This window comes from Rhinopithecus roxellana, chromosome 17 (genome assembly GCF_007565055.1).
Source record: "Rhinopithecus roxellana isolate Shanxi Qingling chromosome 17, ASM756505v1, whole genome shotgun sequence".
NCBI classification, from domain to species: domain Eukaryota; kingdom Metazoa; phylum Chordata; class Mammalia; order Primates; family Cercopithecidae; genus Rhinopithecus; species Rhinopithecus roxellana.
In genome coordinates this window covers 46,818,756-46,832,795 of record NC_044565.1, presented here as the reverse complement: position 1 = coordinate 46,832,795, position 14,040 = coordinate 46,818,756, and the positions used below count along the sequence as shown (strand labels likewise).

Below are 14,040 nucleotides of genomic sequence, written 5' to 3'. Positions count from 1 at the left end.
CACCTCCCAGGTTAAAGAAATTCTCTTGTCTCAGCCTCCCGAGTACTACAGGCACGAGCCACTATGCCTGGCTAGTTTTTGTATTTTTAGTAGAGATGGGGTTTCACCGTGTTGGCCAGGCTGGTCTCCAACTCCTGACCTCAGCTGTTCTGCCCGCCTCGGCCTCCCAAAGTGCTGGGATTATAGGCATGAGCCACCGTGCCTGGCCTATTTTATTTTTTTTTTACTATGATAAAATACAACAAACTTTGCCTTTTTATCTGATTTTAAGTACACAGGTCAGTGGCATTAAGTGTATTTACATTATTGTGCAACCTCATCGTCCACCTCCAGAACTTTTCCATCCAAACAAAGTGAAGCTCCATCCCTGTAAAGCACCCACGCGCATTCTCCCCTCCCCAGCCCTGGCAGTCACCCTTCTTGCTTTTCTTTTCGTTCTTTTTTTTTTTTTTTTTTTTTTTTTGAGGCAGTTTGACTCTGTCGTCCAGGATGGAGTACAGTTGCGCAATCTCGGCTCACTGCAGCCTCCATCTCCCAGGTTCAAGCGATTCTCCTGCCTCAGCCTCCCGAGTAGCTGGGACTACAGGCGCCCGCCACCTCGCCCCGTTAAGTTTTTGGATTTTTGGTAGAGACGGGGTTTCACTGTGTTAGCCAGGATGGTCACGATCTCCTGACCTTGTGATCCACCCACCTCGGCCTCCCAAAGTGCTGGGATTACAGGCAGGAGAATCTCTTGAACCTGGGAGGTGGAAGTTGCAGTGAGCCGAGATCGCACCATTGCACTCTAGCAGTGGCGTGATCTCGGCTCACTGCAACCTCCACCATGCCCAGCTAATTGTGGACTTTTAGTAAAAACGGGGTTTCTCCATGTTGGTCAGGCTGGTCTCTAACTCCTGACCTCAGGTGATCCACCCGCCTCAGCCTCCCAAACTACTGGGATTACAGGTGTGAGGCACCGCACCCAGCCTGTTTTGTTTTGTTTTTTTAATTTTAATTTTAATTTTTTTTTTTTTTTTTTTTTTTGAGACGGAGTCTCGCTCTGTCGCCTGGGCTGGAGTGCAGTGGCCGGATCTCAGCTCACTGCAAGCTCCGCCTCGCAGGTTTACGCCATTCTCCTGCCTCAGCCTCCCGAGTAGCTGGGACTACAGACGCCCGCCACCTCGCCCGGCTAGTTTTTTTGTATTTTTTAGTAGAGACGGGGTTTCACCGTGTTAGCCAGGATGGTCTCGATCTCCTGACCTCGTGATCCGCCCGTCTCGGCCTCCCAAAGTGCTGGGATTACAGGCTTGAGCCACCGCGCCCGGCCTAATTTTAATTTTTTTATTTGAGACGGAGTCTCGCTCTGTCGCCCAGGCTAGAGTGCAATGGTGCGATCTCAGCTTACGGCAACCTCCACCTCTCGGGTTCAAGCAATTCTCTTGCCTCAGCCTCCCGAGTAGCTGGGACTACAGGCACGAGACACCACGTCCAGCTAATTTTTGTATTTTTTAGTAGAGACAGGGTTCCACCATGTTAGCCATGCTGGTCTCGAACTCCTGACCTCAGGTGAGTTGCCAGCCTCGGCCTCCCAAAGTGCTGGGATTACAGGCGTGAACCACTGCACCTGGCCAACAAACTTTGCCATTTTAACTGATTTTAAGTGCACAGTTCAGGGGCATTAAGTGTATTTACATTATTGTGCAACCTCACCACCGTCCACCTCCAGAACTTTCCTATCCAAACAAAGTAAAGCTCCATCCCCATAAAACACTCACGCGCATTCTCCCCTCCCCAGCCCTGGCAGTCACCCTTCTTTTTCTTTTATTATTTTTCTTTTCTTTTTTGAGACAGAGTCTCGCTCTGTCGCCCAGGCTGGAGTGCAGTGGCTGGATCTTGGCTCGCTGCAAGCTCCGCCTCCCGGGTTTACGCCATTCTCCTGCCTCAGCCTCCCGAGTAGCTGGGACTACAGGCGCCCACCACCTCGCCCAGGTAGTTTTTTTTTTGTATTTTTTAGTAGAGACAGGGTTTCACCGTGTTAACTAGGATGGTCTCCATCTCCTGACCTCGTGATCTGCCCGCCTCCCAAAGTGCTGGGATTATAGGCTTGAGCCACTGCGCCCGGCCTCTTTCCTTTCCTTTCTTTATTTTTTTTTGAGAAAGAATTTGGCTCTGTCGCCCAGGCTGGAGTGCAGTGGTGTGATCTCAGCTCACTGCAGCCTCCACCTCCCGGATTTAAGTGATTCTCCTGCCTCTGCCTCCTGAGTAGCTGGGACTAGACGGGCGTGCCACCACACCCGGCTAATTTTGCATTTTTAGTAAGGATGGGGTTTATCCATGTTGGTCAGGCTGGTCTTGAATTCCCAACCTCAGGTGATCCACCTGCCTTGGTCTCGCAAAGTACTGGGATTACAGGTGTGAGCCACTGCGACCAGCCTGTATTTATTTTATTTATTTTTAAATTATTTTTTCTTTCTTTCTTTTTTTTTTTTTTTTTTTTTTTTGAGACGGAGTCTCGCTCTGTCACCCAGACTGGAGTGCAGTGGCCAGATCTCAGCTCACTGCAAGCTCCGCCTCCCGGGTTCACGCCATTCTCCTGCCTCAGCCTCCCGAGTAGCTGGGACTACAGGCGCCGCCACCTCGCCCGGCTAGTTTTTTGTCTTTTTAGTAGAGACGGGGTTTCACCGTGTTAGCCAGGATGGTCTGGATCTCCTGACCTCGTGATCTGCCCGTCTCGGCCTCCCAAAGTGCTGGGATTACAGGCTTGAGCCACCGCGCCCGGCCTATTTTTTCTTTCTTTCTTTCTTTTTTTCTTTTTTTTGAGATGGAGTCTTGCACTGTCGCCCAGGCTGGAGTGCAATGGTGCGATCTCGGCTCACTGCAACCTCTGCCTTCTGGGTTCAAGCAATTCTTCTCCCTTAGCTTCCTGAATAGCTGGGATTACAGACACCTGCCACCGTGCTCAGCTAAGTTTTGTATTTTTTAGTAGAGACGGGGTTTCACCATGTTGGCCAGGGTGGTCTTAAACTCCCAGCCTCAGGTGACCTGCCCGCCTTGGCCTCCCAAAGTACTGGGATTACAGACATGAGCCACTGTGCCCGGCCTGTATTTTTTTATTAATTTTTAAAATTTATTATTATTATTTTTGAGTTGGAGTCTCACTTTTTCGCCCAGGCTAGAGTGCAATGGCGTGATCTCGGCTCTCTGCACCCTCTTCCTCGGGGTTCAAGCAGTTCTCATGCCTCAGCCTCCTGAGCAGCTGGGACTACAGGCGCCCGCCACCACGCCTGGCTAATTTTTGTACTTTTTAGTAGAGATGGGGTTTCGCCGTGTTGGCTAGGCTGGTCTCGAAGTCCTGCGCTCAGGTGATCTGCCCGCCTCAGCCTCCCAAAACCCTTCTACTTTCTCTGTAGGGTCCAGCCCACAGGGTCGGTGGGTTTTTCTCCCCATGTGGGGACGAGAGATTGTAGAAATAAAGATACAAGACAAAGAGATAAAAGAAAAAGCAAGCTGGGCCCAGGGGACCACTACCACCAAGACGTGGAGACCAGTAGTGGCCCCGAATGCCAGGCTGCACTGATATTTATTGGATACAAGACAAAGGGGCAGAGTAAGGAGTGTGAGTCATCTCCAATGATAGGTAAGGTCACGTGGGTCACGTATCCACCGGACAGGGGGCCTGTCCCTGCCTGGCAGCCGAGGCAGAGAGAAAGAGAGAGAGAGAGACAGCTTACGCCATTATTTCTGCATATCAGAGACTTTTAGTACTTTCACCAACTTTGCTACTATTATCTTTTTTTTTTCTTTTTTTTTTTTTTTGAGGTGGAGTCTCGCTCTGTCGCCCGGGCTGGAGTGCAGTGGCCGGATCTCAGCTCACTGCAAGCTCTGCCTCCCGGGTTTATGCCATTCTCCTGCCTCAGCCTCCCGAGTAGCTGGGACTACAGGCGCCCGCCACCTCACCCGGCTAATTTTTGTATTTTTAGTAGAGACGAGGTTTCACCGTATTAGCCAGGATGGTCTCGGTCTCCTGACCTCGTGATCTGCCCGTCTCGGCCTCCCAAAGTGCTGGGATTACAGGCTTGAGCCACCGCGCCCGGCCTTTGCTATTATCTAAAAGGTAGAGCCAGGTGTACAGGATGGAACATGAAGGCGGACCAGGAGCGTGACCACTGAAGCACAGCATCTCAGGGAGACGGTTGGGCCTCCGGAGAACTGTGGGCGGGTCTGACTGATGTCAAGCCCTCCACAAGAGGTGGAGGAGCAGTCTTCTCTGAACTCCCCCAGGGAAAGGGAGACTCCCTTTCCCAGTCTGCTAAGTAGAGGGTGTTTTTCCTGGACACTGACGCTACCGCTAGACCACGGTCCACTTGGCAACAGGCCTCTTCCCAGACACTGGTGCTACCGCTAGACCAAGGAGCCCTCCGGTGGCCCTGCCTGGGCATCACAGAAGGCTCACACTCTGGTCTTCTGGTCACTTCTCACTGTGTCCCCTCAGCTCCTATCTCTTTATGGCCTGGTTTTTCCTAGGTCATGATTGTAGAGCGAGGAGTATTATAATATTGGAATAAAGAGTAATTGCTACAAACTAATGATTAATGACATTCATGTATAGTCATATCTATAATCTATATCTAGTATAACTCTTGTTATTTTATCTATTTTATTAGACTGGAACAGCTCGTGCCCTCGGTCTCTGCCTCGCACCTGGGTGGCTTGCCGCCCACATTTCTGTCTCCATGAATTTGACTGACTGGGGTCCTCACATGAGTTAGATCACACCTTCCTTGCCCTTTTGTGTCTGGCTGCTTTTGCTCATCACAGCGTCCTCAAGGTGCATCCAAGTCACAGCGCAGGCCGGTTTCCTTCCTTTTTCAGGCTGGATCATGTTCCACTGTGGATGAGCCACAGTGTGTTCACTCACGCGTGTTTGGATATTTGAGTTGCTTCCACCTTTTGAACAATGCTGTTAGTGAACATGGGCTTATGTTTTTTTTTTTGTTTTTTCCTCTTTAGAGTCAGGGTCTTGCCCAGTTGCCCAGGCTGGAGTGCATGAGTGCATGATGCGATCATGGTTCACTGCAGCCTCCACCTCCTGGACTCAAGCAATTCTGCCTCAGCCTCCAGAGTCACTGGGACTACAGGCACCCAACACCACTCAGGGTGCCTTTTTTTTTTTTTTTTTTTTGAGACGGAGTCTCGCTCTGTCGCCCAGGCTTGAGGGCAGTGGCCGGATCTCAGCTCACTGCAAGCTCCGCCTCCCAGGTTCACGCCATTCTCCTGCCTCAGCCTCCCGAGGAGCTGGAACTACAGGCACCCACCAGCACACCCAGCTAATGTTTTCGTATTTTTAGTAGAGATGGGGTTTCACTGTGTTAGCTGGGATGGTCTTCATCTCCTGACCTCGTGATCTGCCCGCCTCAGCCTCCCAAAGTGCTGGGATTACAGGCATGAGCCAAGGTGCCCGACCAGTGTTGTTTTTAAGATGGGCCAATTGCAATGAGCTTGTTGGATGACAGAGTGGGCCTGAGGGGCAGGAGAGTGCAACCCCTCTGCTCTGGGGAAGCCGGCCTCAGGCTGGGGCACGGGCAGCTGAAACCCTCAGCGGCTGCTCCTGGGCTGTGGAAGAGAGTTTATGCAGGGAGGGATGGGGTCACATGAATGGAGGGAATGGAGGAGGCCTGTAGCCCAGCACTGAGGCCTACTGGGGAGGCAGCTCAGGAAGGCCACAGAGTCAGGCCCAGCCCAAGACCTTTGCCCTGAAGCTAAAATAGGCCCTTGAGCCTGGTTTAGAATGGGTGGCCTCCAGCCATAATAGGTCCTGGGGTGGTGTGGGAGGGAAAGGGCCAGTCTGGGACCGCAACATCTTCGGGCTGTGTGTAGAGCTGCCCCCATCATGGTCTCGGGGCCCAGAAATCATCTGCACCCCCAGCGGGCTCCCTTAAGGGCCCCCAGAAGGACACCACGGTGGGTGGCCCAGCCAGAGGGGCACCATGAGATCTGCCGCTTGGCGGGGTGAGGCTGCCAGGGGAAGCACCCTGACCCCAGGACACTGGGCCCAATGCCCGCCCTGCCCCGTCCCGCCCTGCACATGGCAGGACAGAGTCCTTGGGCCTCAGGCATCCAGCTCCCCACCCCAGCCCCACCCACAACACTCAGGGTCAGGCTGGCTGGACTGGGCAAGAGGTGGCATCTGGACTCCCCCTTCAGAAGGCAAAGCTGCCCTGAGATCTGCCTTCCCCTTCCCCCAGACTTCCTGCCATCACCACCACAGTAGAGATAAGGCCTCTAGGCTCAAAGGCCAGAGAAGGAGCCCACAGGGAGGGCAGGGCTGGGAGCCACAGCCTCCCTGCCCCCAGGGCTAGAGCTGGGGTCTTACCCCAGTCTTATCCTGACCCAAGCCCGGCCAGGTGGCTGCCAGGGCCCAGGTCCGCCTTCCTGGTTGTCTGTGTTGGAGCTTCCTGGGGCTTTCTCTGGCTTAAGGGAGCATGACTCAGCAGGCACCTTTTCAGTTCCTTTGATTCCATCGCAGTCCCCAACAGGGACCATAACCCAGGACCCAGGAGGAGGTCCATGTCCCCACCCCCAACTGGGGCCACCAAGGGTGTTGGGGCAGCCTCTGTTGGGAGGGGCAGAGGCATGGACCTGGGAGCTCTCAGGCTCTGGGGGCATCTGTGCACCTCTGCCATCCGTCCCCCAGCTTGGAGGCAGCCTCCAGATGGAGAGCCAGAAGGGGACACTCCGGCCCTGCCCCACAGCTTGAGGGGCAGCAGGAAGAGGACAGAAGCCCACCCAGACTGGCCTGGCGTGGTGGCTCACTCCTGTAATCCCAGCACTTTGGGAGGTCCAGGCAGGCGGATCACCCGAGGTTGGGAGTTCAAGACCAGCCTGACCAACATGGAGAAACCCTGCCTCTACTAAAAATACAAAACTAACCGGGTGTGGTGGCGCCGCCTGTAATCCCAGCTACTCGGGAGGCTGAGGCAGAAGAATCACTTGAACCCGGGAGGCGGAGGTTGCAGTGAGCCAAGATCACGCCATTGCACTCCAGCCTGGGCAGCAAGAGCAAAACTATCTAAAAAAAAACCCACCCAGGCTGCCTGTCCAGGGGAAGGGGCCCAGCCCTCACCCCCCACCAGCACTGGCTTCAGGCTATTGGGGAGGATCTGCCGCTGGAATGGTTAACCCAGGCATCTCCAGCAGCCAATCACAGAGCTCTGCAGGAATACCTGGGAGAGGTCCTCATGCAGGCCGAGCCGGGCGGGTCCTAGCCCAGCCCCAGTCTGGCCCTGGACAACCCCAGCAAAGCTGCCCTCAGCCAGCCCAGAAGCACTGGGCCTTGGCCACAGCAACACCCACTGAGCACGCTGGGAGCTGAGTATGGCGTCCCTGGTCTCGCTGGAGCTTGGGCTGCTGCTGGCTGTGCTGGTGGTGACGGCGACAGCGACGGTGCCCCCGCCTGCTGGTCTGCTGAGCCTACTCACCTCCGGCCAGGGCGCTGTGGATCAAGAGGCGCTGGGCGGCCTGTTAAATACGCTGGCGGACCGTGTGCACTGCACCAACGGGCCGTGTGGAAAGGTAACAGCCCCACCCGACGGGTCCCCCAGCCCTGGCCTCTTCCGGCACGCTCCGCCCTGCCAACTGGCAGCAAAGGGCCCTGGGCAAACTCCAGGAGGCAGAGGAGGCTGGCGGCAGTACCTGGGCACCCTGGCCCTCCCCGCAGGCCAGAGCCCACCCTCATGCTCATGAGGGCAGACAGGCATACCTCTCCAGGGACACACAGTCCCTCTTCTCCCCAGGACCCCAGGGCCACCTCCCCCTGCCGACCCCCAGCCATCAAATTGGCAGTGGCTCCAGGGGAGTCCCCTGGGGATGGGGGACCACTGTTGGGGACCCCTCTCTGTGCACCCTTGTAGTTGGGGAAGGAGAACAGGGTCCTGGGGAGACGGAAGGGCACAAGGGGTTGAGAGAGGATGGTGGACGTTGTTGGGCCTGAGAGGGAGAGGAAACAGGCCTGTGGGGAAGCCCCTTGGCTAGGCCTGCCTCTCCCCTCCCTGGTGGGCCCAGAGCCCCTGCTCACCTGTCTCTGCCCACAGTGCCTGTCTGTGGAGGACGCCCTGGGCCTGGGCGAGCCTGAGGGGCCAGGGCTGCCCCCAGGCCCGGTCCTGGAGGCCAGGTACATTGCCCGCCTCAGTGCCGCCGCCATCCTCTACCTCAGCAACCCCGAGGGCACATGTGAGGACGCTCGGGCTGGCCGCTGGGCCTCTCGTGCAGACCATCTCCTGGCCCTGCTCGAAAGCCCCAAGGCCCTGACCCCGGGCCTAAGCTGGCTGCTGCAGAGGATGCAGGCCCAGGCTGCCGGCCAGACCCCCAAGACGGTGAGGGACAGTCCAGGCAGACCAGGGGAGTGGGTGAGGAGGGCCCCACAGCCTAGGGGGCCAGGCCTGGCTGCAGAGCCTTCAGGGAGCCTGGGGGCCTGGGGAGACACCCGGGAGTCGGCCTCCAGCTGGGGATTCACAATGTGGAGCTCACTACCAGGCACCTGGGGGCCTGCAGGAGCCCCAGGAGGGGTCTCACGAGGGAGGAACCCAGAGGGCTGAGTGCCTGAAGCAGCTGGGCCCGGCAGGGAGGGCTGTGGCTCCAGGGAAGGGCGGGGCTGGTGGGGGTAGATCCTGTAGTTGGCGTGGGAGATGCATCCAGGGACAGCTGGGTGGATGGCAGAACTGGATGCAAGGTCACACCAAAGGCTGAGGCGGAGGCCCCCTCTTCCCCAGGCCTGCGTAGACATTCCTCAGCTGCTGGAGGAGGCGGTGGGGGCGGGGGCTCCAGGCAGTGCCGGTGGCGTCCTGGCTGCCCTGCTGGACCACGTCAGGAGTGGGTCTTGCTTCCGTGCCTTGCCGAGCCCTCAGTACTTCGTGGACTTTGTGTTCCAGCAGCACAGCAGCGAGGCCCCTATGACACTGGCTGGTGAGGCCTGGGCTGGGCTGTGGAGGGGGACACCCCTGAGTCCCCAGCCTCCATGTCCCTGGGGGGCAGGGCTGGAGCCCACACAGACTTGCCGTGCTGACTCTTCTCCCTGCTAGAGCTGTCGGCCTTGATGCAGCGCCTGGGGGTAGGCAGTGAGGCCCACAGCGACCACAGTCATCAGCACAGGGGAGCCAGTGGCCAGGACCCTGTGCCGCTCGTCACCTCCAACGACAGCTCCAGTGTGTGGGACACGGTGAGCTGTGCCCTGGGGTAAGATGGGGCCCCACTGGGGTCTGCTCAGGCCCCTGAGCCTGTCCTGCCACTCCCCAGGTATGCCTGAGTGCCAGGGACGTGATGGCTGTGTATGGACTGTCGGAGCAGGCTGGGGTGACCTCGGAGGCCTGGGTCCAACTGAGCCCTGCCCTGCTGCAACAGCAGCTGAGTGGAGCCTGCACCTCCCAGCCCAGGCTCCCCGTCCAGGACCAGCTCAGCCAGGCAGAGAGTGAGTGCCCAGCCTGGCACTGTGCTGGCAGTGCAGAAGTGGGGCCACATAGGGAGGAAGGAGTGGCTGCGGAGGATGAGGGATGGAGAGAGGGAGCAGGGCCTGGAAGTAGAAACAGCAGACACAGGGGAATGTGACGTCGCCAGGAGGGGAGTGGGGCTTTGAGGCAGGAGCGTCAGCCTGAGTGAGGGACTGGCCCACACTGACCACCTGCAGCTCTGGTGAGTGACGCCCAGGAAGCAGGGGCTGAGTCTGGAAGAAAAGCTCTCACAGCCACCTCACCCACCCCCAGGGTATCTGTACGGCTCCCTGGCCACGCTGCTCATCTGCCTCTGTGCGGTTTTTGGCCTCCTACTGCTGACCTGCACTGGCTGCAGGGGGGTCACCCACTACATCCTGCAGACCTTCCTGAGCCTGGCGGTGGGTGCACTAACTGGGGATGCTGTCCTGCACCTGACGCCCAAGGTCTGCCCCCACCATCCCCCGATCCTGGCCTTCCCTTCCCCACCATGGACTCCCAGGCCATGCCCTCCCAGGGCCCTTACCCACACCACCCCCTGACCCCTGACCCCTCTCCCTGGGTCTTGGAGGGAGGCGCCCTGTGCCCCCGCTAGCCCAGCGCCCCTACTCCCCAGGTGCTGGGGCTGCACACACACAGCGAAGAGGGCCTCAGCCCACAGCCCACCTGGCGCCTCCTGGCTATGCTGGCCGGGCTCTACGCCTTCTTCCTGTTTGAGAACCTCTTCAACCTCCTGCTGCCCAGGGACCCAGAGGTCAGGCTTCTTGGGAAGGTACCCGGCGGGTGGGTGTGCTGGGGGCCTGGCGGACACTGAGCAGCTACCCTCACAGGACCTGGAGGACGGGCCCTGCGGTCACAGCAGCCACAGCGACGGCGGCCACAGCCACGGTGTGTCCCTGCAGCTGGCACCCAGCGAGCTCCGGCAGCCCAAGCCGCCCCACGAGGGCTCCCGCGCGGACCTCGTGAGTGGGCGCCCGATGCCCCACCCCACGCGGAGCCCCTCCCACAGGCCCCTTCCCACGCCCACACTCCCAGCCCCACCCCAGGCCTGCGGCCCCGCCTCCGCCTCCCGCGGTGATCTGGCGCCCCGCCCCGCCGCGTTCCTCCTCTACCTCTGGGCGGGACTTACTCAAGGCTCCTCGCAGGTGGCGGAGGAGAGCCCGGAGCTGCTGAACCCGGAGCCCAGGAGACTGAGCCCAGGTGAGTCCAGGGGGCGACCCCGAAAGGGCTGGGGGATCTGGGGTTTGTGTGGAGCGTGAGCGGGGCCCGGGGCTTGGCGGTCAGGGACAGGCCACGCGAACCCACGGCCGCTGCATCCGCAGAGTTGAGGTTACTGCCTTATGTGATCACGCTGGGCGACGCCGTGCACAACTTCGCCGATGGGCTGGCCGTGGGCGCCGCCTTCGCGACCTCCTGGAAGACGGGGCTGGCCACCTCGCTGGCGGTGTTCTGCCACGAGTTGCCGCACGAGCTGGGTGAGCGGCGGGCGGGGCCTGGAAGGAGGCGGCCGGGGCCGCACGGGGCTGGGCGGGGAGACCGGGAACAGGTGGGCGGGGCTGGTGGTTAGAGCGCGGGACCGAAAGAAGGTGGGCGGGGCATGTAAATAGGAGGGCGGAGCTGTTGATGTGGACCCGCCCCCAGGAGACTTCGCGGCCTTGTTGCACGCGGGGCTGTCCGTGCGCCAAGCGCTGCTGGTGAACCTGGCCTCTGCGCTCACGGCCTTCGCCGGTCTCTACGTGGCACTCGCGGTTGGAGTCGGCGAGGAGAGCGAGGTCTGGATCCTGGCAGTGGCCACCGGCCTGTTCCTCTACGTGGCACTTTGCGACATGGTCAGGATGGCGAGGGGAGGGGCTGCTCTGGGCTGGGAACTGAGCAGCGGAGCTGAGCACGGGCGCTGACCTGGTGCCCACTTGCTCCTCAGCTCCCGGCCATCTTGAAAGTACGGGACCCGCGGCCCTGGCTCCTCTTTCTGCTGCACAACGTGGGCCTGCTGGGCGGCTGGACCGTCCTGCTGCTGCTGTCCCTGTACGAGGATGATATCACCCTCTGATACCCTGCCCTAGTCTCCCACCTTTGACTCAAGATCCCACACCCCACAAACCTACAGCCCAGAAACCAGAAGCCCCTATAGAGGCCCCAGTCCTAACTCTACAATAAAGACACTCTTGTCCTTGGAGCATGGCTGTGCTCTCCTTGCTGGGTGGGAAAGGTCCTCAGCTGAGAAAGGACAATTGCAGCACTGCCTTCTCCCCATAGGGGTGCCTCGAAGTGAAGCAGGAAGAGCTGCACTCAGGGCCCCCCAGGCAGCCAGCCTCAGGCACCCCCTCTTTGATGTGGAGACCCTGCCTGCCTGAGGAGTGGGGTCAGGGAAATTCGCCAGGGTGTGTGGGCAGCAGGTGGGACCCTGTCCCCAAACAGTAATCAGACTTGCTTACCTATAACTGCTTACACAGCTGAAGGCGTATTTCTCTGTCATGGAAAGCAAGCCTGGAGATAATCAGACCAGAGTGTGTGGCAGCCCATGGTTCCTGGGACCCTAGCCTCTTCTGACTCTGAGGCGTTAATCCTGAGTCCCTATGTGGTGGCCTCCTAGGGCTCCCATAACACAGCCTACCACAAACTGAGTGCCTTCAAACCAGAAACTTATTTTAGGAATCAAAGCATCAGGAGACTAATGCTCCCTCTGAAGTCCCTAGGAAACAGTCTGTTCCCCAAGCCTTTCCTGGCTACTGGTGGCCCCAGGTGTTCCTTGGTTTGTGGGCAGTATGACTCCAATCTCTGCCTCTGTCTTCACATGACCTCCCCTCCTCTCCCCTTTTCTTTTTTTTCTTTTCTTTCTTCTTTTGAGACAGAGCTTCAGTCTGTTGCCCAGGCTGGAGTACGGTGGCACCATCTCGGCTCACTGCAACCTCTGCCTCCTGGGTTCAAGCGATTCTCCTGCCTCAGTCTCCTGAGTAGCTGGGCTTACAGGTGTGTGCCACCATGCCCGGCTAATTTTTGAAGGGGGCCAGCCCCTCCACACCTGTGGGTATTTCTCGTCAGGTGGGATGAGAGACTGAGAAAAGAAATAAGACACAGAGACGAAGTATAGAGAAAGAACAGTGGGCCCAGAGGACCGGTGCTCAGCATACTGAGGACTCACACCAGCACCAGCCTCTGAGTTCCCTCAGTATTTATTGATCATTATTTTTCCTATCTTAGTGAGGGGAGTGTAGCAGGGCAACAAGTGGGGAGAAGGTCAGCAGGGAAACATGTGAGCAAAGGAATCTGTATCATGAATAAGTTCAAGGAAAGGTGCTGTGCCCGGATGTGCACGTAGGCTAGATTTATGTTTCTCTTTACCCAAACATCTCAGTGTAGCAAAGAGTAACAGAGCAGCAGCGCTAGATTTATGTCTCTCTCTACCCAAACATCTCAGTGTAGCAAAGAGTAACAGCAGTATTGCTGCCAGCATATCTCACTTCCAGCCACAGAGTGGTTTTCTCCTATCTCAGAAAAGAACGAAAGGGAATGGGCGGCTTTACACCAAGACATTCCAGTCCCAGGGAGGAGCAGGTGACAGACGTCTTCCTCTTAACTGCAAAGAGGCCTCCCTCTTTCACTACTCATCCCTAGCACAGCACAGACCCTTTACGGGTGTTGGGCTGGGGGATGGTAAGGTCTTTCCTTTCCCATGAGGCCATATCTCAGGCTGTCTCAGTAGGGGGAAACCTTGGACAATACCCAGGCTTTCTCGGGCAGAGGTCCCTGTGGCTTTCCGCAGTGCATTGTGTCCCTGGTTAATCGAGAATGAAGAATGGTGATTTTACCGAGCGTACTGCCTGCAAACATATTGTTAACAAGGCACATCCTGCACAGCCCTAAATCCATTAAACATTGATTCAATACAGCACATGTTTCTGTGAGCACAGGGTTGGGGCTAAAGTTACAGGTTAACAGCATCTCAAAGCAGAAATAATTTTTCTTAGTACAGATCAAAATGGAGTTTCTTATGTCTTCCTTTTCTACATAGACACGGTAACAATCTGATTTCTCTTTCTTTTCCCCACAATTTTTGTATTTTTAGTAGAGACGGTTTCACCATGTTGGCCAGGCTGGTCTGCAACTCTTGACCTCAGGTGATCCACCCACCTCGGCCTTCCAAAGTGTTGGGATTACAGGCGTCAGCCATCGCCTCCTATTGACTTTTAAAAGGAGGTTGAGTGTGGCTCAGAGGTCACACGCCTGAGCATCCAAGTGGCCCTTCCCCCACTGCCCAACAAGCAAGTGAGTAGATTTGGATGCAACAAAAACATATTTCCACGCCATTTTCTTGGGCGTAACGATACTTTCTTGTTTTTTTTTTTTCGCATGATTCCGTTTCTAGGTCCTAGGCCCGTGCCTGGTCCAGGATCCAAACTGGAAGCTGGCACTGGGCCCGCCCTGGGTAGGCATCAGTGAGCAAGGCGGGCGGACAGCGCTGGGCTCGCGGGCGCGTTGGCGGCGGGGGTCGCTCTGCGAGGGAACACTGGGCAGCCGGGGGCGTGCGGCCTCTCTAGGAAGCTTTCTCCGAGCCCCCTCTTCCGGACCCCGGCGCGGC

At 57.6% G+C, this 14,040-nt stretch overlaps 1 protein-coding gene across 3 annotated transcripts; it reads left to right on the top strand.

Annotated features, from left to right (window-relative positions):
* The first annotated feature begins 7,247 nt into the window (after positions 1-7,247).
* Positions 7,248-11,637, top strand: SLC39A4 (solute carrier family 39 member 4). 3 transcript variants are annotated; one of them, XM_010375217.2, is made up of 12 exons: positions 7,248-7,551; positions 8,070-8,351; positions 8,748-8,940; positions 9,057-9,193; positions 9,271-9,442; positions 9,735-9,907; positions 10,078-10,215; positions 10,292-10,423; positions 10,607-10,661; positions 10,784-10,936; positions 11,103-11,290; positions 11,383-11,637. In XM_010375217.2, the coding sequence occupies exons 1-12, from the start codon at positions 7,354-7,356 to the stop codon at positions 11,509-11,511; spliced, it is 1,950 nt and encodes a 649-aa protein (XP_010373519.1). In that variant the 5' UTR covers positions 7,248-7,353; the 3' UTR covers positions 11,512-11,637. The 3 variants fall into 3 exon arrangements, with proteins under 3 accessions (XP_010373519.1, XP_010373521.1, XP_010373522.1); XM_010375219.1 differs by lacking the exon at positions 11,103-11,290; XM_010375220.2 differs by lacking the exon at positions 8,070-8,351 and having other exon boundaries at positions 7,289-7,551.
* The last annotated feature ends 2,403 nt before the right edge of the window (positions 11,638-14,040 follow it).

Bases quoted from the DNA above. Each gene is read 5' to 3' on its own strand.
- SLC39A4 (XM_010375217.2), top strand. From the start codon at position 7,354: ATGGCGTCCCTGGTCTCGCTGGAGCTTGGGCTGCTGCTGGCTGTGCTG. The intron at 8,352-8,747 runs GTGAGGGACAGT...CCTCTTCCCCAG, and splicing joins CCGGCCAGACCCCCAAGACG to GCCTGCGTAGACATTCCTCA. The intron at 10,424-10,606 runs GTGAGTGGGCGC...GGCTCCTCGCAG, and splicing joins AGGGCTCCCGCGCGGACCTC to GTGGCGGAGGAGAGCCCGGA.